Below are 26,928 nucleotides of genomic sequence, written 5' to 3'. Positions count from 1 at the left end.
ATTCATCTCTGTCCTTTTTCCAGTGAAAGTGAAAAGAAGCCCCCAAGAGACTGCCAGTTCTGTGTATTTCACCATGTGTATTTTTATGCATCCTCTCAGTCACAATCAGCAAAACCCATCATCTGATACCACGTTTTCAGAAAGCACAAGCAACACTCCTCTGGCAATTTATTTGGACTAAGAGGCAAAATCATACGCTGTTTTGAATAGCTTCCTCCTTAACCTGCAGAAAGCATTTCAGACAGCATGATTCAGAGCAAGGATCCCATTCATAAAACAGCAGCAGCTCTGCAAAACAACATGTGGCTGCGTCTAAAAGGGATCTTCCACTAAGCACCCACAGGTTCCTTTAGCACCCTCCCTTCCCCCAAAACAGAAATAACCACAACAGATCACATGCCTGACCACGTTTAAGCAAGAATGCACAATAGTTTGGACCAAGTACCGTACTACATTTTGGAGCATTACATAAAGCCACACACTGATGCGCACAACTCTTCAAAGGTTTGGCAGCAGCCACGTACTTTCTTACAATCTTACAATTTTCATTCTGGGTATCAGAACAAAGTCCCATTCAAGAAACAACCCACAACATGTAATGTTATTCCTGCTGCCAACCAGAGGGCACCTGCACCTTATCTTTGCTACCAGTCCCATTTTCACAGGCCATAGTCTTGGCAGGATGAGTCGTTCTTACGGTAGCGTGGGGAAGCAGCCATCTTCGTAGGTGATGGAGAAGCTGCCCCAGGTAATTCAGGCCCACTTTCAGCAAGGACTGGTGCAGAGGCCAGGTGAGGTACCTTCTTCCTTCCCAGGAAGCCAGCTCCTTCAAACCCCATTTTCTTTTTGCTTTCTACTTTGGCTTCACTCTCCTCTTCTGGTCCTCTTCTTTTGAGATCCAGAGAACTCTCTGGGAGATGGTGAACCTCTGTACTGCAATACCCACCTGCATCCGTCCCACCTGTGCTTCGCACTTCAAGTGCGGTGGTCAGGACTGCTTTCTTCTCAGCTATGCTGCCCTCCACTGTTGCCTTCCTGGCCTCTGGCTGGCTGGAATTCCCATTTGCAGCAGCTGTCTTTTCTGTTGGGCTTTTGCTGGTTAAGTTAAAAGCTTGGAAGTCCCGGTAACTGTGGAAGCTCTCTGTCCGCCTTGCTCTTGCCAGCAGGGGACTTTCTCTGTATGGCCGCACAGAACCATACGTGGCTGCTTCAGGGATTGTTTCATGGTGCTGCAATTGGAGACTTCAGAAAGAGAAACAACCAAGGATGAAAACAGCAGATGTTAGGCTGAGAACAGGAGTCAGTTATTACACACACCCTGCTCCCACCCACCACTGCAACTCCCACTACAATAGCAATATACTCATCACAACTCCCATACAAGGGCTTCCAGATCACTTGGGATTCTCATGGTTTTCTTTACGTATAAACTACACATAGACACCTCGATTTTTGTTGGTTAAGACACTGAGGGCATGGATTCAGGGGCTCAGCTACAGCATTCAAGTCACCAAACCCCTCTTTGCCTACCTAAAGGTAAAACTTTGGTGTCCACAGCCAGCGCCACCCTTGGTGACTTACCTAGAATTAGATTCCCGCAACCGGTTTGGCTGAACAACTGAGGTAGCAGGGCTGATGTTAGGTGTGGCACAGCGAGATGTACTCAAGTCACACTGGTCAAGCAATTTGAGCAGTTCTTCCTCTGTGGGGCCACCAGCATCTGAAAGAGACAGCTCTTAGTGCCCAAGTCCATTTCCTGTAGTCACTTACATGTGGACAGAAAAAGAACCACACCACAGTCCTGGCAGAACATGACTTACCCTTGTCTTCACTCTTATTAACCATGTCCATCGCTGTGGTCAGGTCCCACATCTGGATGCTGCCATTTGAATGTCCAGTGAAGAGGTAACGGCGTGGCCGGGAGCCCATTCTGCTGGATCCTTCACATTCTCGCACAGTAAATGAGGAGATAGTAGTACAGTCAACTGCCTGGATCTCACAGATCCTACAGGAAAAGAAACCCCAAGTTACCAAAACAGCTGCAGGGTCTGGCCAGTGAAGTCAGGACTGGTTTAAGTTTCCGAGAAAGCACTGAAATTGCCATCAGAAAAGGACCTTTCTTCCAGACAAAATTCCTTCTCCTGCATGACTGGCATGCTGCTTAGCTGCGAACCTTCCCCCACAATGTATCTGCAGTCTTACTACTTGTTTATTAGGGAACCCTCACTTGTTCTATGTCCATTTTCAATCTGCAATGATTAGAAACCTAAGGCTCTCAAGATTGACAGCAAGTAGTCCCTTCGTATGCTAAACACTCTAGGAAACCAACCTGCAGAAACAGCACATTTAACCATATAAAAGGTATGCAAAAAAAATCCAAGGATGATAAATCCAATGTTATCTATAGAGATAACTTTTGTCTTATGACAACTGCAGTATTACTTGACATGGCAGATCTCAGTTGCTTTTCTCCCCATTATTTTAGAAGCTTATGTGGGGAGTAAGATGAAAAGAACTCCCAAAATTAAGTTGCTAAGCCAGACTCCACAACAGAACCTCACACATTCTCAGTGATTTGTTTTACTGGCTCCTTGCATTGAGCTTTTTACAGGAGTAATCTGCCCTCAATTAAGATGCCAATAGTGTAAAGCCATAAACATTTTCACCCAGACTCAAAGTTACTAGGCAAGAAACACAATAGTAATAAGCGGCATAGAACTGAGAAGCACCATCTTTACTGATCTCTTGCCATCTTCCTAGCCTGACAGGAAAAAAAGCAACTTGGCAACATTTCTCACTACACTGGCAGCAACATAGTAGAATATTACAAAACCAAGTCCTAGTAAATAATTATATACCTGACCTTTCTAGGTCAGTTTCTCAGTTTTAAAGGTTCTGCAAAGCCAAGTGGAAAGGAAGAGAGAAACTGCTTCCCTGTCTACCTATGTGAGTAGCAAAATCCCTGCCACCAGCAACTTCAGCATTAGTTCTGTAATGTAACGTTAACATATACCATAACTGAGTTACATATTCTGTAGAGGCACATTAATGCTTGCTTAGTGAGCTCAGGTTATAATAGATCGTTAAGTACAGTTCTGTTACTAACACACAGACTAGAGTTCAGCCAAACCTGTCAAGCACGTTAGAAGCTTGCCAAGTGCAACTGCACACATCCCCAAGGGATGGGAGACCCCCCCCACCACTTGAACAGTTCTGCTCCTTTACGAGTTAAAACCCTAATCACAGAGGTACCTTTTCCCAGTTGAAGAGAGCCTTACAAACAGTTTATTAGTGATGGGAACAACTTTTTGGATAAAAACCTGTTGATCATCACGTTCACCAAAGGGTCCTAGAGAGAAAAGAAAGATGATTTTGTTTCAATTCCCTCACTCTCTTCTCCATGCATTCCTGAAGACCCAAACTCATACTAGTATGACCACTGCAATTTTATAGCACCACAACTAGGGAACTAAAGATGACTAATATCTAGAACAAGTTACCCAATGGTTAGAAACCTCTACAAATACAAATATGTTTTGTTCTTTTGTTTTAAAAGTCACCCATTCTTAAATTTTCTGCATGTTCCTAGAGGAATTATGGTATCAGTGCAAACCCTAGATTTCTTGCCATAGTACTGACCTCACCCTGTGTTCATTGGGCATCCTCGTCATCAAAGGTTTATTTGCAAGACTCAGAACACAAAGAAATCCAGACTACCTGTGTACCTGTATTTACTGACATGCATTCCTTCAGTGGCTTGCTATAGCAATATCCTAGCCTCATTTATCTCTGCAGTTTCAAGGCTTCACTAAAATTTGTCACAACTTCAAATTCATTTCAGTATTTCTCACATGTGCCACTTAATCCTGACTGAACAGTGAAATGGCATTTGCAGCAGAAATGGCATATGCAGCAGACTGAAACCCTTACTATGCTCATCTGCTTTAATACAGTCTCCTGTGTTTTCAGTCATTCTCTAAACCAAAAGTGAAATGCTACATCAGTTTGCTCAAGGAAAAGGTATAGTATCTGTTTGAAAGTTTTCCTTCCCCTTTTCGCACCTGCTGAGTAAGTCCTTTAAGTGTACTCATGCTATACAGCCTGAACAATGAGTATTTTCAGGTGAATCTTACAGATTCCTTCCATGGTTTCAAGGAGAGAGCAGTATATAACAGCTCACACACATCAATGGACTTGCGTGTTACAGGGGAGAAGGTCTGTTTAAACCCCCATGAGACCAGTGAATGTATAGGCTCAGCACAGCTCATTCAAGAGACATCCTACCAATGTCATTTCCAGAACAGTAACTGCCATGACTCTCTGCTTCCTCCAGGGATAGGATTTTGAAGGATGCAAGAGGTGTTGAGCCTGGCTGAGTTGAGATCATGCCCCGGAATCGAGTCACAGTCCATGTCCGTACATGGTTGTTATCAGCACAAACTAGAAAGGAAAAAAATAGACAGTAACAAGGGATGACAAAACTTTTGAGATCAACTCTAATTATTTCTTTATGATAGCTTTTCAAGACTGAGCAATCAAGCAGAATTTAGGCAATATCAGGCTATACAGCACCTCCAGACATGCAAAATGGATCACATTATCTAGCAATCCACAAATTGTTACTGATCTCCTGAAGTTCAAGAAAAACTGAAGCAGGCAGAACACAACATTAAGGTCTGACTGAGTCAGCACCAGTAGCCTACAGCATGCTTCCACCTTGTTAGCGCAGATACTAGAACAAGACATGTCATGAGAGCAGCCTGGCAGCAGAACCCTCATTACACAGCAACGCTCTTCTAGTTCATTCATTAGTTATTCAGTTTCTACATACAGATGTGTCCTTTACTGGCATGGAAAGTTTAGCACCAAATTACAGGGCAACAGATGAGCTCTAGGCTGTTTGTTTGGGGTATAGCTGGATACTATGGTTCCTGTTCCTTTTTTGAAGATATAGGGATAGCAGCAGAAAGTAAATCTGTTATCTGGTTGATGGATTCTGGGTGAAACAGATTCGTACAGAGGGAGGAGTGATTGTTTCTTCCCTGAAAGCAAGACACTTTCCTGAGTCTAAGACAGGACAAATAGGATAGCACAAGAAACACTGGGAGACAGCTGAGAAAAGAAGAAACCCTTTGAAGCCACAGGAAAGCTTTTTCTAGGGCCCAAGAGGAGATGGTGCACATTTTGCTGCAACTCAGAAAGCTCCTGAAAGGCTGTTAAAAGAAGAAAAGTCCTAAAGGACCTGCCCACAACAGTAAGACTTGACAGGAATACATTTGTTTACAACCCCTTTTATTTCCACAAATGGCAGCCTTGGAATAAGACACAAACAAAAGTGCGAGTTGTTCCAGTATCTGGGCAAATAAAACCTGTGCCTTTTAACTGCTAAATGCTCTGAAGAATGCTTACTTTAACAAAGAGGATCCAAGCCAATCTAACCCCTTCCCTCTCCCCCCCAAATCTGTCCAACTAATTTCTATCATATGTGGGAGCAATGCAAGTTATTAAGCAATGCATAAAAATGCTTCATTGCTCAAGAGGAGGGGAGACCCACCAATACACATTTGTGCACAGAAAAGAAGATTACCTGAAACAAGGTGCTTCTCTGAAAGCATGATCTTCGTAACGGGACTTCGATGAACTGTGAAGGTCTGAAAGAGCTGAGGCCCAGACCCAACTGTTTCAGGGTGCTGTACAATCACTCTCACAGCTCCAGAGCTGGTGCCATATGCAATCTCAATCCAATTGCCACTTACACCTAAAGCAAGCAAGAACACAGTTGCTTCCCTGAGGGATAAAAGCTTGTCTTACTAGGGCCAGGGAATGAGGCAGTAGAAAACAGTATTTCCAAGCTTCCACAGTAAGGTAGATACTTATTTTAAACACAGTTTACCCATTACTATACTTATTACTTGTTCAGCCTGGAGGAGGCTCTGGGGAGACCTTCTGTTTCCCAGTACCTAAAAGGGGCCTACAAGAAATATGCAGGGAGAGGGACTCTTTGCAAGGAGGGGAATTGCTTTAAGCTCACAGAAGGGAGATTTAGATTAGACATTAAGAAAAAATTCTTCACTATGAGGCACTGGCACAGGGTGCCAGAGAACCTGTGGCTCCCCCATCCCTGGCAGCATTCAAGGCAAGAATGGACAAGGCTCTGAGCAACCTGGTCGAGTGGAAAGTCTCCCTGCTTGTGGCAGGGAGCTGGAACTGGATGAGCTTTAAAGGTCCCTTCCAACCCAAACCAGTCTTTGATTCTATGATTATTTTCCCATGAACAGAGAAGACATTTTGCCACTAAAAAACCTCAACATTTGTTTATTGCCATACTACACTCTTCAACAGTTTCTTAACAACACTTTCTCTCCCATTCTTTCCTCCTTCCTGGAAGTGAAAGACAAGATTGGTAAGTCATAATGCACTCCTCACAGTGATATGGTCAATACATGCCACACACCTTTTCTGACATAATGGGAAGCAAATGGGAAAGCAAGGCAAGAGCAAGGACTACAGTTAAAAGGTCACTGGTATCAGTACAGTTATGTTTTTCCTGGTTTGCTGCACTGTGCTTACAGAAGGGCCTATAGACACAAGAGCTAAGTATCATTCAGCTGCATATGGAAATGGGGTTTAATTTTATTGGTTATAAGTTTAACCTTGCTGTTGGGTCTCGTTGTCCCCGCCGCCCAGTTCACCACAAACTATTTCAGTGAATACAATTCATAAAGCGCAAAAGGCTTAAACCCAGAAAAGGTACACTACCATTAATATGGGATGCTACTACATTATATGTTAATGTATAATGCATGAGGTACAAGCATACACACACACAAGTACAGGTACCTATTTACAGTTAGTAGTGTTCATCATTCATTTGAAGATGATTAATTGAAGAAGAATTTACTGTTTATGTCAAGGGCTTTAGCCCTGCTATGCTGCAACAGAAAATGTCCATTTAGAAAACAAAAACCCCTCATCTGTAACAGACTCTCACTGAAGAGAAAGTGATAAAATACCAACTTGTTTTAGGTGTGAGGTAGACACTAAGCGCTGTTATAGCATCATTGGAGGGATCGTGGTACAATTCTGTCACCAGAAGATCATTGTCTTTCATTCGCAGTGGGAACTTCTGCATGTCTGTGAGGAAAAGACATCTGTTTATTACTCTGAATAGAGTTGTTCTGATGCAACTTAGACCAACTAAAGAGTTAAGAATCAAACTCCTCCAAATAAGCTTCACAGTACCACCTCCTCCTTTTTATTCTTGCCTTTTCTCATTTCTTACCTATATAGTATATAGAGCCATTGTTACAGCCCAGCAGCAGGAAAGATCCAGCAGTATCGTAGCTTGTGATAGGAACAACATCCTGAACCTAGTGCAAATGGAAACAAAAAAAAAAAAAGACATTTTTGATATACTTTGTTGAAGAACACCTGAGTTTGGTCCTGGTCTGAAGCTCACACATGCAATGGCATTCTAAAGTGCTGCTGGTAGACAGCATTCCTTTCCCAAACCAGATCTTAAGTCACAGAGCTCAGCAGACAAGTCAGCACAACTGCTCCATATGAAGGCCAAAAACTTAAGAGCATTGCAGCTAAACCACACCTTCAAAAAAGGATTTCTTTACCAATATGCAAAATGAGTGTACTTCACACTTTGTCCTGTCCCTTCTTCCCTTTCTGACAACTGCTTAAGAGGCTGATGAGCAAAGGAACTACATGTGACCTCTTGAAGCATTCCTCTACCCCCAGTTCTTATGTTCCTCTGTCAGCCCCTATGGAGATCTCAGCCCCTAGCAGATATATAATGAGAGGGGAAAAATTCTTGTCCCATTTCAATGTCCCACTTCTGATACACATCCACAGCAAATGAACTGGAAGGCAGCCCTGTCATATTTTACTTACTGGTCTGCAGCTTAAGGTGGGGGATTCAGAATGCCCGGTCTTTGTCCTCTAGGATCAAAAGGAATGCTTATTACCTCAGATGGGATGGAGATCTCTAGCAAAGAAAAAGTTTAGCTTATCCTAGGTCTGATTCCCTATCTCAAGCAATTCTTTCTTTTTTGCTTCAGCTCTGAGGAAGAAAAAGCCAAAAGCTTTTTTATGCAGAGCACTGAAACATGGTTGAAGTCATAGCACTGTTCTGTACTTCGTTTGTTTCAGTCAGTTCACTTAATGGACACTGACTACTTAAGTTCTCATTTCTCTTTGACCAGCAGCATCTTTCCAATTACCTCAGAGACATACAAAATCATCTGCAAAATAACTAAAATGAATCTGTTGGATAAAAGCAAAATAAACCAACCAAAGAAGCTTCCCCACATCCCAGAGAGCTCACACACTAAGTCAGTACCCATTCCTAACCGAAGGGTAGTCTATAAAACCCTTAAAACATATTCTAAAGTTGAAACATGAATACAGCTTCAACATAAATATGGGAGATGGGAAGGTAGGGGCACTCTCCCTGTTTTCTTTGTTTAAAGAACCTCATCTCTCTCACTTATGTTCACACATAATTCAGCATAGATCTAATGCTAAAAATAAACTGTTATTGTTCTTTGGTTCTGTGAATCAAAGGTATACAGCAGCTCTCCCATCTGCTACAAGTTTACAAAACAGAGGCAAAGGCAATCCATCAAAAGTTTACAACTTTAGTCATAACCTTGCAGAGGAGGCAACTGCAAGGAGAGGTCTGAGCAAGATAATCCCCAGTACTGCCGACAGCAGAGATCAACTGACTGGGTCAGAAAGATTGTACAAAACAAGGAGAGATCTATCTTCTGCATCAGACAGGGACACACCAGAGGCAATTCAAGAGTTGCACTTACCAAGAAGTGAACTTTCATTAGGAAACAGAGCAACACTATACAACAGTCATGGGTAAAATATGCCCAGTGGGGCACTGGCATATTCTGTTTCTCAAAACTTCTCTCACTGCAGCAAGTATGATTACATCCTAGATCTGAGAGCTATGGGCAACTCATGGAAAGCAGTTACACAAATACCATGTATTCTCATGAGGAATTTGAGATGGTACAACCCTGCCACGTAGGTCTTTATGGAGTTTTTCAAGAGGAATGTGTTCTAAAGGGAGATGAAGACGTATAAGCAGATGCGAGGTTTTTATTCCTTACTACCAAAAGAGCTTGAGGTATAGAAAGCACCTTCAAACTGGCTGGATTTAGGCATGCTTTGTTTAGCTTGGGTATCAGAAAGCAAACAAACTTGGGCTTAGGACAACCTGGCTTATAAGCCCCTCAAAGATTTTCTATTCTTCAATAGGAAACACTTTCACCAAAAGGTCAGTCAAACTGAAGAACTACGAATGTGATCAGAAAGATTGCTGTGGCTCCTCTGGAAACAAAGATGATGAATGGGACACAATTTTTTATTCTTTGTTACTTGCTCCTTTAGAAAATGTCAAATGCCAGTTTGTCACATAGCATTAAGTTGTCTCAACAGAAGATTTTGCAAGGTATCAATATTGCTTTTCAAGAACACTCAAGAACACACTAGCATGTCTGCTGCAGAAGCAGTGCTATCTCATACTTCTTATCTGTGTTATTTGTTCGCAGGAGTGTCACTTAAATGCTGAATGGGAACTTACCAAACAGTGCAGCAGCCTCAGGTCAGTTCTGCCTCTTGAGATTTGCAAGGCAATTTAGGGATCTTACTGCATCTAGGTTTTGTGCCACAGACATACACCCAGCTGTGTTACAAGCTTTGTTATTCATATGAATGCTCCACTGTTTTCCCAGACTCATACAGACTCCAAGGATCTATTTAACATGCATTCTAACAACAGGAATAAAGTCAGAAGCATCAACATGCAAGACAAATATCTTTACAGCATATCCAAGTACATTTCTGCTGAAGAGTCTCTCTGTGTAAAACAACTTTGAACATCATTTAAATATATCATAGAATCATAGAATAGTTAGGGTTGGAAAGGACCTTAAGATCATCTAGTTCCAATCCCCCTGCCACAGGCAGGGACACCTCACACTAAACCATGCCACCCAAGGCTTCATCCAACCTGGCCTTGAACACTGTCAGGGATGGATCATTCACAACCTCCCTGGGCAACCCATTCCAGTGCCTCACCACCCTCACAGTAAAGAATTTCTTCCTTATATCCAATCTAAACTTCCCCTGTTTAAGTTTTAATCTGTTACCCCTTGTCCTGTCACTACAGTCCCTAATGAAAAGTCCATCTCCAGCATCCCTGTAGGCCCCCTTCAGATACTGGAAGGCTGCTATGAGGTCTCCACACAACCTTCTCTTCTCCAGGCTGAACAGCCCCAACTTTCTCAGCCTGTCTTCATATAGGAGGTGCTCCAGTCCCCTGAGCATCCTCGTGACCCTCCTCTGGACTTGTTCCAACAGTTCCATGTCCTTTTTATGTTGAGGACACCAGAACTGCACACAGTACTCCAAGTGAGGTCTCAAAAGAGCAGAGCAGAGGGGCAGGATCACCTCCTTGGACCTTGCTGGCCACACTCCTGTTGGTGCAGCCCAGGATATGTTTGGCTTTCTGGGCTGAGAGTGCACACTGAAGCTGGCTCATGTTCATTTTCTCATTGACCAGCACCCCCAAGTCTTTCTCCACAGGGCTGCTCTGAATCTCTTCTCTGCCCAGCCTACAGCTGTGCCTGGGATTGCTCCGACCCAGGTGTAGGAGCACTTGGCATGGTTAAACTTCGTAAGGTTGGCATCGGCCCACCTCACAAGCGTGTCAAGGTCCCTCTGGATGGCATTCCTTACCTCCAGCATATCAACCGAACCACACAGCTTGGTGTCATCGCAAACTTGCTGAGGGCACACTCAATCCCACTGTCCATGTCACCAAAGATGTTGAACAAGACCGGTCCCAACACCGATCCCTGAGGGACACCACTCATTACTGGTCTCCAGCTGGACACTGAGCCATTGACCACAAGTCTTTGTGTGCGGCCATCTGGCCAGGTTTTTATCCACCGAGTGATCCACCTATCAAATTGATGTCTCTCCAACTTAGAGACAAGGATGTCATGTGGGACAGTGTTGAACGCTTTGCACAAGTCCAGGTGCATCAACTGCTCTACCCCTGTCCATCAGTTAAAATGTTTAAGTATGTTTAAATATATATACATTTGACATTTATTACTCTAAATCACACCACATCCTTTTACCTGAAAGCCTAAAAAGCATGCTTTTTACCACCAAACAATTCAAAATTCTACTCACAGGCACACACTTATATATGAAGGTGGCAAACTCTGTGACACAAGTCAGGGCTGAAAACCCTGTGACAAGCATTTCACACATGCTTTTAGATTGCTGGATTCTCTTTTTACTAGAAGAAATACCAGCTTATTGAAAGTGACTGAAACAGAAAAAGGAACTGAACACACCTGCCAATGCTGAGTCACAGCGTTCCACACTCCCACTTTCCCTGTATGGCTTGTAGCCACCAACTGGTTGCCAATGAAGAAGAGAGCATCTACAGGGACTCCAAGACTGAACACTCCTATAAGAAAAAAAACCAAACAAACAGAGTCTTTGAAGCATATCTAAAATAAAGAGAAAAAACAGTAACAATGGAACCTCTTTCATTATTGTCATGTCACATTTCTTGGAGTAGCAAGAAAAGAACAGCCACAACTGGGTTTGCAGTGTACTAAGAGAGGTACTATTCAAGCAGCAAACTGGGTTCCATTAAGCTGAATAGCAGCATGATGTCACCTCTTCTGATGCAATCATTGCCATCAAGTCCTCAAAGGGCTTTATATATTCTAAGGACATTAAAATATAAATAACAATCAAAAATTCTGTTCCAGTAAGAAGGATTTTTTGTTGTTGTTTTCATTGAATCTATTAAGAGTCATTTAAGAAGCAGTAATTTCATGGGTTTCTTTAGCCAAATTTTTACTGGATTTGCAGTTACCTTTTAAAGTATTACAAGTTTTCTCTTTTGAAGTCCAATCAAACAGCTGTAGTCTGAAAACAAATTTTAGAAACTAAATACAGCTACAAGGTTTAATCAGTAATCTTGGAAAAAACTGAACTACCCCAGTGTGACACTAGTTGAATACATTCAAATTTCTCTTTTTAGCAGAAATACTTGAACCTGTAAAACTAAGCAGCCTACAAAAGCCTGTGTCTTTCTTCCTTTCGTTCTCTTTTCATCTACACATCTTTCAGTTTGGTTACAGTCCATAAGTAGAGAGCACAGGCTATTAAAAACTGAAGCCATATAGGGAACCAGTTTCACCAGTCATCACATACTACTCAAAATCTGGAAGATAAGACTTACCAGCAAATGCTGGCTTTCCAAAGAAGACAAATGTGGCATCAAGAACACTGCACTTAAAAATCACAACACAGAAGAATGTGACAGGTATTGATGACTATGGTTATAGTAGACCTTAATATCTGTCCTCTCTTTAGAGCCTTCTAGTCTCATCATAGATCAAATACGAATACTTTTAATGCAAACTTGGATAGCAAAATACATTTGGTAGGATTTATTGCACAGTGTGTTTGAAAATTACAGCAAACTACAAAACTCTGAGATAATTTCCGAGTTTGCCAGCTATGAAATCCAGCAAAACAACCCTGTAAGTAACTCAGTTTGTAAGTAATTCCAGGCTAAGTTTTACTGCCTAGTAAGTACAAAAGTCAGTACTATTGGGGATATATAGTAAGTACAAAAGTCTATACTACTGGGGATACATAACACTATCAAGTGTCCAGCTTCACTAGTAAGTTTTCTATTCCATACTACTCACTCTACATACTTATATTACTTCTCACTAATATACTTTAACTGCAGCAGCCAGATGTCTTCAGAACAAGAGTACCCAACAGCTAGAATATTTCCCAACATTGTTTTGGGCAAATTCAAATGAACAGAGTGCCATTCCCAACCAAGAACAGCCCTCTGTTACACCCTGAGAAGGAATTTCAGGAAGCTCAACATATATTTATCTTTAATTAGGATGCTAAACTGCTTTCCATGGCACAGCACAATCATTCAATGCAGATGAGATTCAGCTGTACAGGACATGTGAAAAAGGCAGTAATAAAAAATCCACAGAAACAACTAGAATTGATTACTCCAGAGAATCAAGGAAGACAGCTTGAATAGTCTGGAGGAATTTGAAGGGTCAGTCCTGCTTAGGCTCAACAATATGAGACCCATTCCCAGGGGAGACAATGCTATATGTAATGACAGGCTCTTGTCTTAAGGGTCCCTCTCAGTAGGATACTGCTTACAGCAGCAACCCAGCAGCAGTGCCTTATGTAAATAATATTGAAAGTAAAGAGAGCACTCTGGCAGAGCCCTATCACAAAGCTGCCAGCCCACAGAGTTTTCTGAGGATGGCATCACCAGGCCCCAACAACTGGAACAAGTAATTTCTTTCCCAAGATGATAGCAATGCACTATACCGCTAACACCAAGCAGGACTGCAAGCATCTGCCTCCACAAGGAAACAAGACAACTCTATTCAAGTTATTAGTAATAAGCACAAACATATTTTAGGGTTTTTTAACCCAAGCAGCATGACCTATTATCCAAAAGAGGAACAGTACATTTTGGTCAATGTTAGTCAGACTAAAGATTCAGACCTGGAGGCACTTTCTCTCTGTTCCCCTCTGCCCCAAGTGGGATTTCCTTTGTTTCACAAAAATCACTTCAATGCAGCACAGCCTGTTTAGCAAAAGTGCTTCCTCCAGTTTTGCTGCCATGTTCAGTCGAAGTCCGAGTTATCAGAAATTTATGGTACTGGCATATTCTAGTTTTTATTAGAAGCCCACTTATGGTTTTTGTGTCTCTTTGCACTTCATTTCCAAATATCTGAGATGCTGCTTCACGTATCTTATTGCAAATGCCAAGGTAACATAAGCAGCTAATCAAACCAGAAAGTACAGGAGAAACGTAACAGCGCAGTGCTTAAAGCAATGCTCGTCTTTTTGACTTTAATTAATGACTGCATGAATTCTCATGGAGTTATGTATGGAGATACATCTAATAACAAATTAACTCAGCAGTAAATTTCAAAGCAAAGTGTCCAAATAAGGAGATTGCTGTCATACTTGGTTAGCAGTATCTACTGCCCAAGGAAAAACATTACTGGCATAGTAGTGGTTATTCAAACACCAAGAATTAGGCTACAGGGAGTTCCTAATACCACTCCCTTCACTACCTCCCAAATTTGACCTCTATTTGAACAAGAGTCAGACAAGCCATCAGATGAATACCAAAGAACGTTTACTTCTGAAATATCTTCCTGCTATTTTTTTAGCCTCCCTAATCGTGTGTCCTTTAGTGCCAAGGTGTACAAGCAGTTATTCCTGTATGCTTAGGGCAGTAGAGTGCTTTTTCTATACTGTAATTATAAAAAGAGATTTTCACCTTCCATTTATGAACTACATTGGACAGAGAACTGAAATCTTTCCATCATCCCCATGTAAAAATGTGGCTTTGATATGACAAAGGAAAGAAAAGAACAGAATTTCTCAATATCTGTAACTTTTCATATCAGAAGCTTCAGTTCCTTTGCTCTATGGCCTAGATTCTAATACAAGTCCAGGCAAAAGTTTTACTCTTAATTTGCATCCTTACACAAAAACCTCAAACTGAACAGTAAGTGTTAGTACCTGTTCAGTAAGCAGACTGCTTTTTTATTGTCCACCTTTTTAAGACAGGATTCCCCTAGCATGACAGAGAAGAAAGTTAATATGGTGTAATAGTATAAGCATGCTCTGTCACTTTGTGAAAACGTCCACAGGACACTGCAGATCATACATACCTCAAAATAAGGTCACAGACTTCTTCCTTGTTAAACATACACAGACAAAAATAAAAAGCCCACACTATTATAGTTACCAATTTCGCTGCCACTACCACCATCTTGAATGCTCCACAAGATTATGCTACTCTCTGAGGCAACTGCAACCATCTTATCCTTGTCTCCATGAGGTCCTCCAACCACCTTAGCATTGAGAGCCACTCGCTCAATTGTCCAGTCCAGATAGGGACTCGTGAAGACCTGCTGCCACCCAGATGACTCTTTGATTCTAGAGAGGCAAAGGAGGGAACAGAGGGTTAGATTCACAAACAGATAACTCAGTCTACACCTGAACCAATATGGCTGGCTGGCTGCTCCAGTCTTACACGCCAAGCCACAAAACTTGAAATTCCAGTTAAGCACTAGAGTCTACAAAAGCTGCCTTTTTTTTTTTCCTCCCTTGAAGTTTGACTCTGCATATCATTTCAGTGCTTTGCAGCTACCGAACCCCTGTACTGGGCTTTTTCTTCATATAAGCACATCTGATATATAAGTTATAAGACCAAATTATATAAATGTGAGCATGGAAAGCAGAAATATTATCTGGTATTTTTTTGCCATTGGTCCTAGTCTTTTAACTTCAGCACTGCATCTTGCCTGGAGCTGAAGAACCACAGAGAGTGAGATTCACATGAGTGAATCTTTCACTTAAAGGGAAACAGAGAAAAAAATCATAAGGAGGGGACAATGATTTCAAATCATTGCCTCTTTCTCCAGTCAGACGATATTACACATAACTGAAAGCAAGAACATTGAAGAGAGCAAGAGAAGCCGTATCTAGTGGCAAACCAAACTGCAGTGGTGAATACAGCAGACAAGTTAGATGTGACTTAAGTTACAAAGTTTAAGCAAATAAATTAGTATCATATATAGTTAAAAAGGCAGAAAACTATAGCTTCAGCTCGGCAGTAACTAGAAAGAAGCTACTCACATCACACTCTTTACTCTCCCTTCTGTTTCTGAACCACAAAACAGCAGTGTTTGTTTGGCTTTTAGGAAGAGCCCTTGTTAAAGATTACTTTCCATTGAAAAGACAGCCACCAGTTAAATCAGGCTTTTCAGATGTGAACTAAAATTAGCTTCTGCAATATGAAGGTGTTACTTATCTTCACCTGATGTTAAAAAATAGCCAGTTTGCTTACAAGACATTTAGACACTTTCCAGCCACCCAGGTGAAGTAGCAAGTGCTTAACAGTTCTGCTAAGACGAAGTTTAAGACAAGGTATGTCACTTATGCAGCAAAAATCCCTTCACTGTTTCAAGTTCTTTGATAGCCTAACTTCACAGAATGTCTTCAAACCGAAACAGCAGGAAGAACTCTTTTAAGAGATCTTTCATTTGAAAGCCTGCTTTAAAATGGGCTTTGGAGTCCATTACTTTTGCAACAGCATCAAAATCAACATGAAAGCAGCAAAAGTTGAGTTCCTATCAAGCAGCTGATCTGCACCAGTAAAAGCAGCAACTCAAGATTTATAGGGCCAAACTGAATGCAAGTGACCTCCTGTTATTTCAGACTAAAGCAATCTTTTTGCTTTGCTTATAGAAATTGAGGTTTTTTGTTTGGGGTTGTTTCAGATTCCTAGAACCTGACAAACTACTATATTCATACCTGTAGCAAACAGCAAAATGGGCATAGGCAGCTACTATCCAGTTGTGATGGCCAGCTACTATAAGAACTTTCCGTGGGTCCACAGGGAATCCTAAAAACAACAACAAAGCTGAAATCAGTCAAGTGATGGGTATTAGAAGATGTTTCTGCTCATCTGTAACAAGACAGAGCTCTCTCCTAGGCAGGCAACAGAAACTTGGTGAATGCGCTTTCTCAAGAAAGATTTTCAGCTAGATTCTAGTCAGCAGTATTACTCAGAATTCTTCCAACTATTACAATTCTTCTACAGAAGTTCTTATACATTTCATCTCAGCCATTACAATGCAGAGTGTCCAGAACAGTGAAAAGGCAAATATATGCCTCAGTTTTAAAGCCTACCAAACTGGTAAAAATCTGAGGACTGTTGAAACACTGCTGTATTTTGTAAACGTTGTAGGCAAATACTTGGTGCAACCCTGCGTTATTGACTGTTAACTGAGATTTCCAGCATCTGAGAATACCTACAGCTCCTCCATCTACTATGTAGGGGAAGCATGCCTGTTTCTAAGCTATAACTAAATTTGGTGTGGCAGAAGTGTCGGATGGCACTGGAAATCAGTGATTATGGTACTTCCCCAAGTTAGCTCTCAACCTTGATACACTAAAGAACTAATACCTAAAGACTGCATCTTCCCTCTCATTTTCCCCATGACTGCCCTCTTCCAAACCTGCAAGCAACTCACAAAGAAGGATCAGCAATACATACCCAAGGCTTATTTTTCTATTACCTAGATAGAAATTCACCTTTTAACATACTCTAGATCACAGAATCATAGAATAGTTACAGTTGGAAAAGACCTTAAAATCATCTAGTTCCCAGCCATGGGCAGGGACACTTTGCACTAAACCATGTCACCTAAGGCTCTGTCCAACCTGGCACTGAACACCACCAGGGACGGAGCATTCACAACTTCCTTGGGCAACCTGTGCCAGCACCTCATCACCCTCACAGTAAAGAACTTTTTCCTTATATCTGACCTAAACTTCCCCTGTTTAAATTTGAACCCATTACCCTTTGAGCTATCACTACAGTCCCTAATGAACACTGCAACAATTTACAGGGTTATAGCAGAGGATGACAACTCAAGCAGAATCATTTTGCCTCCAAAGTCAAAACTGGAAGATGATAGAATTCAACCCTATCTTATTTATAGTTTTATATATTTTATATGGAATATACTCTATATAGTTAAACGACTGAAGACTACCTTTACACTAAAATCTCAGCTCTTGCAGGGCAAGAGAGAGGCACCAGGAACAAGAAAGAGGCACCAGGAACAAGAAAGAAATGCAAAAGAAGGACGTCCTGAACAAAAACCCATGAGATATTGGTCCATCTGTTTTTTATCATGGCTTTAGTACAGTGAAAGGTATTTGTCTAAGGGGCCTGCATGAAGAACTTTGATTTGCCTTTCACTTAGCCTCATACCTTGAGTGTACAGCAGTGAACCTTAAATACTACATAGGTTTGCCTTAATTACAATTTAGATTAAGGCAAACATAGAATAACAGACTGAAACCAGAAACAGCCACTCAACTTTTATTACCCACTGACAATCACCTTTTCAATTTGTTTTGGGTTCAGAACTGACATTCCTCACCTAGCCTGACTGTACCTTCGCCAGTACCATCAAGTGTAGGTTGGACACCACCACGACCATGAATCTCACTCTCAGAGCAGTTTTGACCAATTCTATCATCAGATGGTAGCCTGGCAGCATTATTTATTTTACGGTTGGGAATGCCTGTAAAAGAAAAGAGATGTTTGGTTCCACTCCATAAAGTTTAGTAATATAACAGATATTCATTCACTTTCAAAATACAGGATTAATAATCATGCACTTTGATCTAAAGCCTATTTTAAGTACCCATATTGTCAAGGAAAGCTCATTTGTGGCAATCTGTCACCTAGACTTAGGGCACATAAAGTAACTGTACCTTAGAATCACAGAATCATGGAATCATAGAATAGTTAGGGTTGGAAAGAACCTTAAGATCATCTAGTTCCAACCCTCCGCCATGGGCAGGGACACCTTGCAATAAACCATGTCACCCAAGACTCCCTCCAACCTGGCCTTGAACACTGCCAGGGATGGAGCATTCACAACTTTCTTGGGCAACCCATTCCAGTGCCTCACCGTCCTCACAGTAAAGAACTTCTTTATATCTAACCTGAACTTCCCCTGTTTAAGTTTGAACCTATTAACCCTTGTCCTGTCACTACAGTCCCTAATGAAGAGTCCCTGCCCACCATCCTTGTAGCCTCCTTCAGAAAGAAGAAAGCACTCCATGCTGATAACCTACTTGAAGAATCTCTATACTAGTCTACTATCAAACACAGCCTGCTTCATATTAACATGCCACAACACCTTGCCCAATACTCTAAATATACCATTACATAAAGAATACATATAAAAGCCGTGGGTTTGAATCAGAACTATGTTCAATTCAACCATACATCTTAACCTTTCCATGGGACAGCCTTCTCTAGATAGCTTGACAGCTGGAGTAACTACCTCAGCCAACTGCCCCCATAAACTAAAGCAGTAAGTGACTGCAAGCAACATCAGATGATTAACTCAAAAATACCTGGAGGAGGCAGGTAGCCATGAAAAAGGACACTGCCACAAGATGAGCGTTCCAGTTCTTCACATAATAGCAATCTTCTCACTAAGGAGAAAAACCAGGTATGAGCACAGCTTTGACTTCCTAGGAAACATTATTTCAATTAACCTTCTCTGTCAGTAAGTTTGATAATCTTCAGGGTCATGACTGCCCAGAACTTGCAAGTGAGTCATTTCTACAATAATAAAAATGAGATGACCTCAGATTAAAAAAATAAGTTACCTAAAGGAGTGATTCCATAGAATTCAGCTTCATGCCTGAGAACATTAATACTTACTCCCCTAGGAAATAAAAAAAACAAAACAACACAAGGACAAGGTAAATACTTAAGAGTTTAAATACTAGCATATTAAGTAGGTATTACACAATGTGAACACCAAGCTACCTAGCAGTTTAAAGAATTACCAACAAATGCATTCAACATGTTGATGTGTGAGATTTCAAAGTGATCTCAGTATTACCTTTTGTTAAAGTAAGGACACAGAAGCAATAAAGAAATACATTGCCACAAGTGGTTTAAAGTTTAGGTTGGATATAACAAGAAAGTTCTTTACCGTAAGAGTGATGAGGCACTGGAATGGGTTGTCCAAAGAAGTTGTGAATAATCCATCCCTGGCACTGTTCAAGGCCAGGCTGGATGGAAACGTGGGTGACATGCTTTAGTGCGAGGTGTCCCTGCCCATGGCAGGGGGATTGGAACTAGATGATCTTAAGGCCCTTTCCAACCCCAACCGTTCTATGATTCTATGAATCCACTAACAAAATGTAACGCTACCACTTCTGCCTCCACCATGCCACATATATACTTCAGACGTGGTCCCAGATCTAGGAGGGTGCAGAGTCATACACTGGGCACCCACCTAGATAAGTAAAACTGAACAATCCTCACTCAAAAAGGTTTTCTACTAACACATCTGATCAAATTAGTTTTCACTTGAAATAAGGAGAACTTCTTACCTTAAGTCTAACTCCTTTGTACGAAGAAAATTTAGAATGGGCGCAAATGCTGCTGGATCACGATCAATAAATATCTGCAAGGAAAAATTGCTGTGCTTTAGCATTACTATGGAGCAACAATCAACTGAAATGCTTTTTTATGCTGAGCATGAGAAATAGAAATTGAGGATGTGGCAGAAAACATAACCCAAAGCTTCTGGGCCTCTCCTTTCCTCTCATTATCCTTCTACCACCCACCAGTTCAATATTCTTATAAGACACACATACAAACACTGATGCAAATAGACGGTACTTAATAAGCATGTTCTTTAAGTTCTATACTCTCCACAAAGGTCAACAGGCACCCTCACTGAAACAGCCATTTTTCTATATATATTTGCCAATTAAAGCTGCATTTCAATCTCAGGATTAATCTACTACATATGCAATAGCTATCTTATGAAAATTACACTTCTCTGCAGTACACCAATAAGTAGTTTTTCTGTTTAAATACAGTTGCTGTCTCTGCATTGTAGACAATGCAGAATGAGCACAAAACTGCACATTGTCCCAGTTTCATTTATCTTGGAATGAAGAGGAGAATCAAGAAAAAAAATTAGAGATGTCACTAATTTTCATGAGAGTTTAGACTGACTCAGGCAGTGTAATTCCTGTTAGATTAGAACCTACAATGATTATTATTTAGGAGAGAACCTAACTGAAAGCATAATATTAAATTAGTAACTTATCAGTAGGTTTACTACTCACAGCACCAGTTTCATCCTTCAGCGTTGAAATTCTTCCACTCAGCAAACTGAAACACAGGAAAGCTTCATTAGACATCTCTCAGAAATGTACTAATAGAAATACAGGAGAGCAATACTCTCAGTCCCTTTACTTTCTTTGTGAATTTTCACCTGTAGTTTGGTAAAACAATAAAAGCTACTGAAGTAAAAAGCAAGAGTAAACTATCAATTCTGCAAGGATTTGCTGGGCAAGAATGGGGTGGATGAGTTTTGACACAATTTTCCTTCAAAGTTTCTATCCCATGAGATTAAAGTACTTTTGCTCCAGATCTACAGAAAACACAACAACCAAACATTGTTTTACAGATAAGAAGCAAACTAAGTAATGTCAACAGTTTTATTTTAAGATTCCATCTGAGTCTGGACAATTACCTCTGAGATATGCCAGTCATGGATAACTTTCAGAACAAACTCCTTAGTATACTTTGTGTTGAGAGACTGAGGAATAGCATGGAACTTCCTCCTCGTGCCTTTTCTTCCATGCTTCAAAGAAGGTGACACCTCCCTGGCACTCCATTTATCCTAACATTTCAGTGAAACAGGAGCAGGTAATGCCATCTCTCTCTGTCAGCTACTGGCTTTTGTTGGGAAGGATGTCTAGAGTACAAAAATTAAATGTAAGGAAGCAAAATTGCCTGCCTTTTACATGCCAGTATTTCTTTTATATGTTTCAGATTAACTGTGATGATAGAGGTCCAGCAACTACAGCACAAAATTACTAGCATACAAGCAGTAAGCAGCACAACCTACACAAGTAGCAATGGTAGTGACATAAAAGTTAGCAGAAGGATGTTCAATAATTCAACAGCTCCTGTGTTGTGGGAGGTACTCTGTATCGTGTACCCAGGGTACAGCAATAATTCAAAAAAACATTACAGGCAGTGCTACTGTGTATAGTGAGTAAGATCACAAGTGGTAACATAGTAATAGAAACAGTGGCATCTCCCTTTCTTGGAAACTTATTTCCATAACACTAAGTCTAAAAAGTGACAGCTTTTCAGCACATATAAGCTGCCATAGCATCATTCAAGACAGAAGATGCTTTTTGGATAACAGCTTACTTCAAATGAATCTGCCCCATTGCTTGAGGAGGGAGAAAAGCATTAATGAATAAAGACATCATTAACAGCATAAATTGACACTATTAACAACATAAATAAATAAATACATATATGAGAAGATATGTACTTTTTTAAATGACTATTAATTTGTGTTTCTTTAATGTGAATATCTATTACAAATACCTGGAAAAAAAGGAGTCTGGAATCCACATCAGTGTTTGTCTTGAAGTGCTGAACCTAGGAAACCAAAGTTAACAATTTTACAATCAGCTGTAAAATTGGAAAGAAGTCTATTTTATCTTTTATTTGTCCTACAAATGCTGATATCAAACACATCTGGGAAGACTGAGATCATTTAAATGTCTGCACAAAGTCAAACAAGTTGCAGATTCTTTGCACAGATTGTCCATAAGCATGAAGCACAACTGTCCAGAAACCCCCAAAGTGTCATTCTTTATAGGTTTGTAATACACTGTCCCCAAAATTCTACATTTTTGGGTTCTCATACTCTAGAGATTTTCATCAAGCATTTAACTTGACAAACAACCAAGCCCCCCCCCCCCCCCCAAAAAAAAAAGCAAGCAACCACACAAAAAGCAGACACTAAAATAAAAGTTAATGGATAGCGTGCTATGTTTTTAACTAACTGCACGGTACTCTTACTTAGAACTAAAGGGGTGCTACGCTGTGCATGGCAAAAGACCACAATGAGCTTCAAGTCAGTATTTTACAGTAACTTCAATTATTTGCCATTTGCTATTTAGGCCCTCCAAGGGGGGGCCAACAGCAATAACAGTTAAAAGAAAGCATTTACTCTGAATCATGAAATAATGCATAGTATTACTTACAACGCCAGACAGTATTTTACATAATAACTACCTATGAACTGTTCTATACTTCTGGTTTTGATTTAGCATGAAGAAATACAACTGGATTGACAGCTTGGACAAGGATTTCATACTCCACATCAGCTGACTGTATATATCCTCTTATTAGTAGCACAACTAAGAAACTTTTGGTATCCTCTCCATTAATGGGGAATCAAAAAAGGCAATGCAAAAGTAAAATTCTGCAACTTTCCACACAGTCCAGGAATGTACTACAAAGTATTTTTTGTTTCCACTGCTAAACAAAAAGCATTAATTTATACCCCCAGGGGAAACACAAAGGCTGCATGGAACTACCATTCTGCATAAAATCTGGATTGTGTAGCTGCTTAACAGAAAATCTCCAGTATCAGCATTCTAAGCACAAACAAGCAAAGTCTTTCCTAAAAACATTAAAAATAAAGAGAACCAAAACAGTTTGCTATATAAATGGAAAGTGGCTTCTAAGTATATCTGCATTTTTGTACAGGTTTTATCAGCTGTCATACAGACCACTACCCTTCTCTAAGATTAAGGGATGATTATGCTACAGTGTGTGCATAATAGAAAACAATGAGTTACATGTATTTTATCCAAGATTAATCCAGACACCACATGTAACTATGGGGATGGATGCACCATCCCCAGTTAGTCCTTTTAAAGGTCTTCACAAGCTGAATATTTTTATTGCCTGATACTTCTACAAGTTTCAGTTGTAAACAACACTGAATGATAAATGCTTAAATTAATTCTGAAGCAATAAAGCCTCCCGAGACCCTGAAGACGCTCAGGATCTCTGAACAAATGTTTGAGGACTCCATGGTACTTCTCAGTAGACTATAGCACAGTTTCTGACCTGCACACATGCTTGCATTTAGGCACATAGGTGACAGTCAGCTATTTAGAGGTGTCAAGATTTGCTGGTGTTCTGACACCAGCTAGAGCTGGGTTCAACTCTAGCATTTTCTATGTCAAATAAAGTAGCAAAATATTTGTGACTAGATGTTCCAGAATAACAAGGCCCAAATAAGGCGGACAGAAAAAAAGAGCCATCAGTGGATTCCACATTCATCTCCTTGCAATCTGATCAGTGAGTTTAGATAGCATGAGTATTTTCTGTGATTTGCACTATGGGATCAGTTTAGTAATACATCATACTAACCTATACTTTAGAACTTTTAATGCATACACATTAATCTATGTAAACAAGAAGACAGAGCCCTTCTTTCCAGGGTACAGAAATAAGCTTAGCTAGCAACATTTTCATGTATAAGTGCATCCACAGATTCATGCAGCTAGCATGCAGTGGTCAGATGGACACTGTATGAGGACAACCAGGTAAACCCACTGGAATACTCTCAAATACCCTTAAGCAGGTGGCCTCCACTGAAAAAAAATACAGGTAACTCGGAACAGACACAAACAGGCAAAACAGCCATTTTCATAGCCTGTTGGGGTTTTAGAGTTATAAGCAGAGGGAGATAAAAGGTCAAGAGAACTTACTAAATTTGTTACAGTAATTTCTGTTAATGTTAACTTGCAAGAGGTTTTCTGCTGCCAGAAAAGGAATCCACTGAGCTGAGCCCAGAAACCACTGGAGCAACAGCATACAACAGAGAAGCTCTGGCAGTCCCAGGGGGCAGTGGGAACCTAGTGTCAGAACATGCAAAACTGGCGTCTCTGTACTCGATGCTCCAAAGTATAACTGCTGTCAGAGACAGAGGGGAGCTCCGATTTCCTCTTCTCATACAACTCCACAAACAAAACTAAGAGTTTCAGGTTTCTAGTATGGGTAACAAGAACTAATGCACAGTTTACCTATTCCTTACATCCAAATGATGTCTGCTGCCTAGAACACAGACATTCAACTAGAAATAAAATATACACAATCGTTAGCTTGCCTTATTCTTCATACTTCTGTGTAGACAAGCCCTCTGAGGAGGTTTATTTCTTCCCCGATACAGATCTTACTTATGAAATCGAAGCATCTTTTTGATTCCACTTGTAGCAAAAACCTAAAAGGTGAACTGGCCTATAATTTTAGAGACAGAGTTCACTGATGAACCTTACTCAGTGTAACATGAAATCTGGCCCAAGCCAACATCAAAGTTATCCTGAAAGCATCCCTGTAGGAGAGTTTTGACTATGGAAGTGTCGTGGTTTAAACTTAGTCAGCCATGCAGACACTCTCTCACTCCCCTCTCTTCCTCCCCCGCTTCCCGGAGGGATGGGGAGGAGAATCAAAATAATGTAACTCCCAAGGGTTGAGATAAGAACAGTCCAGCAACTAAGGCATAACGCACACCAGTACTGCTACCACCAATAATAACAATGATAAAGGAAATAACAAGGGAAGAGAATACAACCGCTCACCACTCGCTGATCGATACCCAGCCCAACCAAGCAGTGATCTAACCCTTCTGGGTAACTGGCCCCAGTTTATATAGTGGGCATGATGTGCTGTGGTGTGGAATACCCCTTTGGTTAGTTTGGGTCAGCTGTCCTGTCTCTGCTTCCTTCCAGCTTCCCCTCCTCCCTGGCAGAGCATGAGACTCAGAATGTCCTTGGTCAGAGTAAACATTACTGAGCAGCAACTAAAAACATCGGTGTTACCAGTGTTGTTCCCAGGCTGAAAGTCAAAAACACAGCACTTGCACCAGTTACTAAGAAGGAGAAAAATGACTGCTACTGCTGAACCCGGGACAGGAAGTGACAAGCAGTCTATCTGGGCTGAATGAGGTTCTTAATGTCTCCTTATAACAAAGGAATTCTGCATCAATTTTATGGCACCATCCTTTAGGAAGGCTGCAACATTCAATTTAGTTATAAGAACAAGATCCTCTTCTGGGATAGTAGTAGTTGCTTCTAATACTAATAGCTGCGCCTAAGACTCATAAAGACACATTACTTCAGTTCCCACCATCTACGGTGATCATGCCTGAGCATAGAAACATCTACACTATCACACAGATTCTGACCTACAATTCTCTATCTCAGCCTGCCAAAATGCCATCTTCTAAACTTTCAGTGTCCGTTCAATTACAAATCTTCACTCTGATTGACAGCAGCGGTATTATATCTACCTTTTTAACACCTTAGTATCTGAGGCTGCAAGGCAGACAAATGCCTAGAAAGCTACGGCAAAGCAAACCTCTCTGTCCTCTACTCCTGAAGCAGCAGCATACAAAGTCGAGATGTCCTCCTGGAGCACATCTCTAAAAACCCCAGACCCTGCAATAGACACCACACAGGGCTGTCAACACCTCCCGTATCTGCCTCCAACTGTCCCAGCTCCCGTGCAAAAGCTTTATCCATGCGCTTCCCGAAGCAGCAGCCGCGGTGGGCCGATTCTAGGCGAGCCGGCTCTGCCGTGCTCGCCCTTGCTCCGATTCCCTCCGGTACAAGCTGGCACCACCCGCCGGCAGGCCCTGGGGTCGGTCCCGCTCGGCCTGCCCTGTACACCCGCTCACCTGGTACCCCCCACATTGAGCTGGATGATCTCCCCGCTCCCGGCGCCAGCGAACCCTCCGCCATTCCCCGCCATCTTCTCCACCGCCTGCTCCAGCCGGGGCCCGCCGCCGCCTCCCGGAACCTCGGGATCGAGGGAAAGTGAAGGCGGCGGCGGCGGCGGGGAAGGAAGACAAGGGGGCTCAGCCAGCGGGCCCGCGCTGGTATCTGCGGCCGCAGGCGGCCAGGGAAGGGGCGGTGTCCGGCCAGTCTGCGGCCCTGGGGGCTTCCCGCCGCTCAGGCCCGGCCAGGCCGCACGCACTGCGCGGTCCGAGCGGACAACGCCATAGCAACGCCACAGCACTTGGAGCTGGACGAAGAGGAGGAGGAGGAGGAGGAGAGAGGGGCCGGCTTTCGCCAAAAAGCGTAGAAACGTTCGCGGAACGAGGGCGGCTGCGCAGAATCGGGAACTTCCCTCAGCTTGGAGTGGGTCAATGCTCTACTCGGGACAAAGGAGGCGCCGGGCAGAGGTGGTGGAGCCGGGCAGGTGGTCGGAGTGGGATGGGTGTTACGGGCCGCGCCACAGCCATCCCGGAGGTGCCCCGGGACCTTGAGCGTTCAGAGGTCGGGTAAATGCCGATTCCCTGCAAGGCAGACGTAGAAAATGCTGTGGAAACTTAAGGAGAAAGCAACAGAGAACGGTGTGGA

At 41.7% G+C, this 26,928-nt stretch overlaps 1 protein-coding gene across 3 annotated transcripts; it reads right to left on the bottom strand.

The window, feature by feature from the left end:
• Positions 1-57: 57 nt before the first annotated feature.
• KCTD3 (potassium channel tetramerization domain containing 3) lies at positions 58-26,685 on the bottom strand. 3 transcript variants are annotated; one of them, XM_062605804.1, is made up of 18 exons: positions 26,244-26,685; positions 22,091-22,144; positions 20,809-20,854; positions 20,062-20,135; positions 19,327-19,385; positions 19,069-19,149; positions 18,096-18,224; positions 16,441-16,531; positions 14,870-15,060; positions 11,391-11,506; positions 7,283-7,370; positions 7,018-7,134; positions 5,588-5,758; positions 4,285-4,440; positions 3,253-3,349; positions 1,821-2,005; positions 1,582-1,720; positions 58-1,242 (listed from the first exon to the last, which is right to left on the bottom strand). In XM_062605804.1, exons 1-18 carry the CDS (start codon positions 26,315-26,317, stop codon positions 660-662), a joined length of 2,451 nt encoding a protein of 816 aa, XP_062461788.1. In that variant the 5' UTR covers positions 26,318-26,685; the 3' UTR covers positions 58-659. The 3 variants fall into 3 exon arrangements, with proteins under 3 accessions (XP_062461788.1, XP_062461787.1, XP_062461789.1); XM_062605803.1 differs by having other exon boundaries at positions 18,081-18,224; positions 26,244-26,677; XM_062605805.1 differs by lacking the exon at positions 18,096-18,224.
• Between the last annotated feature and the right edge of the window lie 243 nt (positions 26,686-26,928).

The sequence above is a fragment of the Pezoporus occidentalis genome, unplaced genomic scaffold (assembly GCF_034315485.1).
Source record: "Pezoporus occidentalis ecotype Australia unplaced genomic scaffold, CSIRO_AGI_Poc_V1 ctg93, whole genome shotgun sequence".
Classification (NCBI taxonomy): Eukaryota; Metazoa; Chordata; class Aves; order Psittaciformes; family Psittacidae; genus Pezoporus; species Pezoporus occidentalis.
This window is presented reverse-complemented; position numbering and strand designations above follow the sequence as displayed.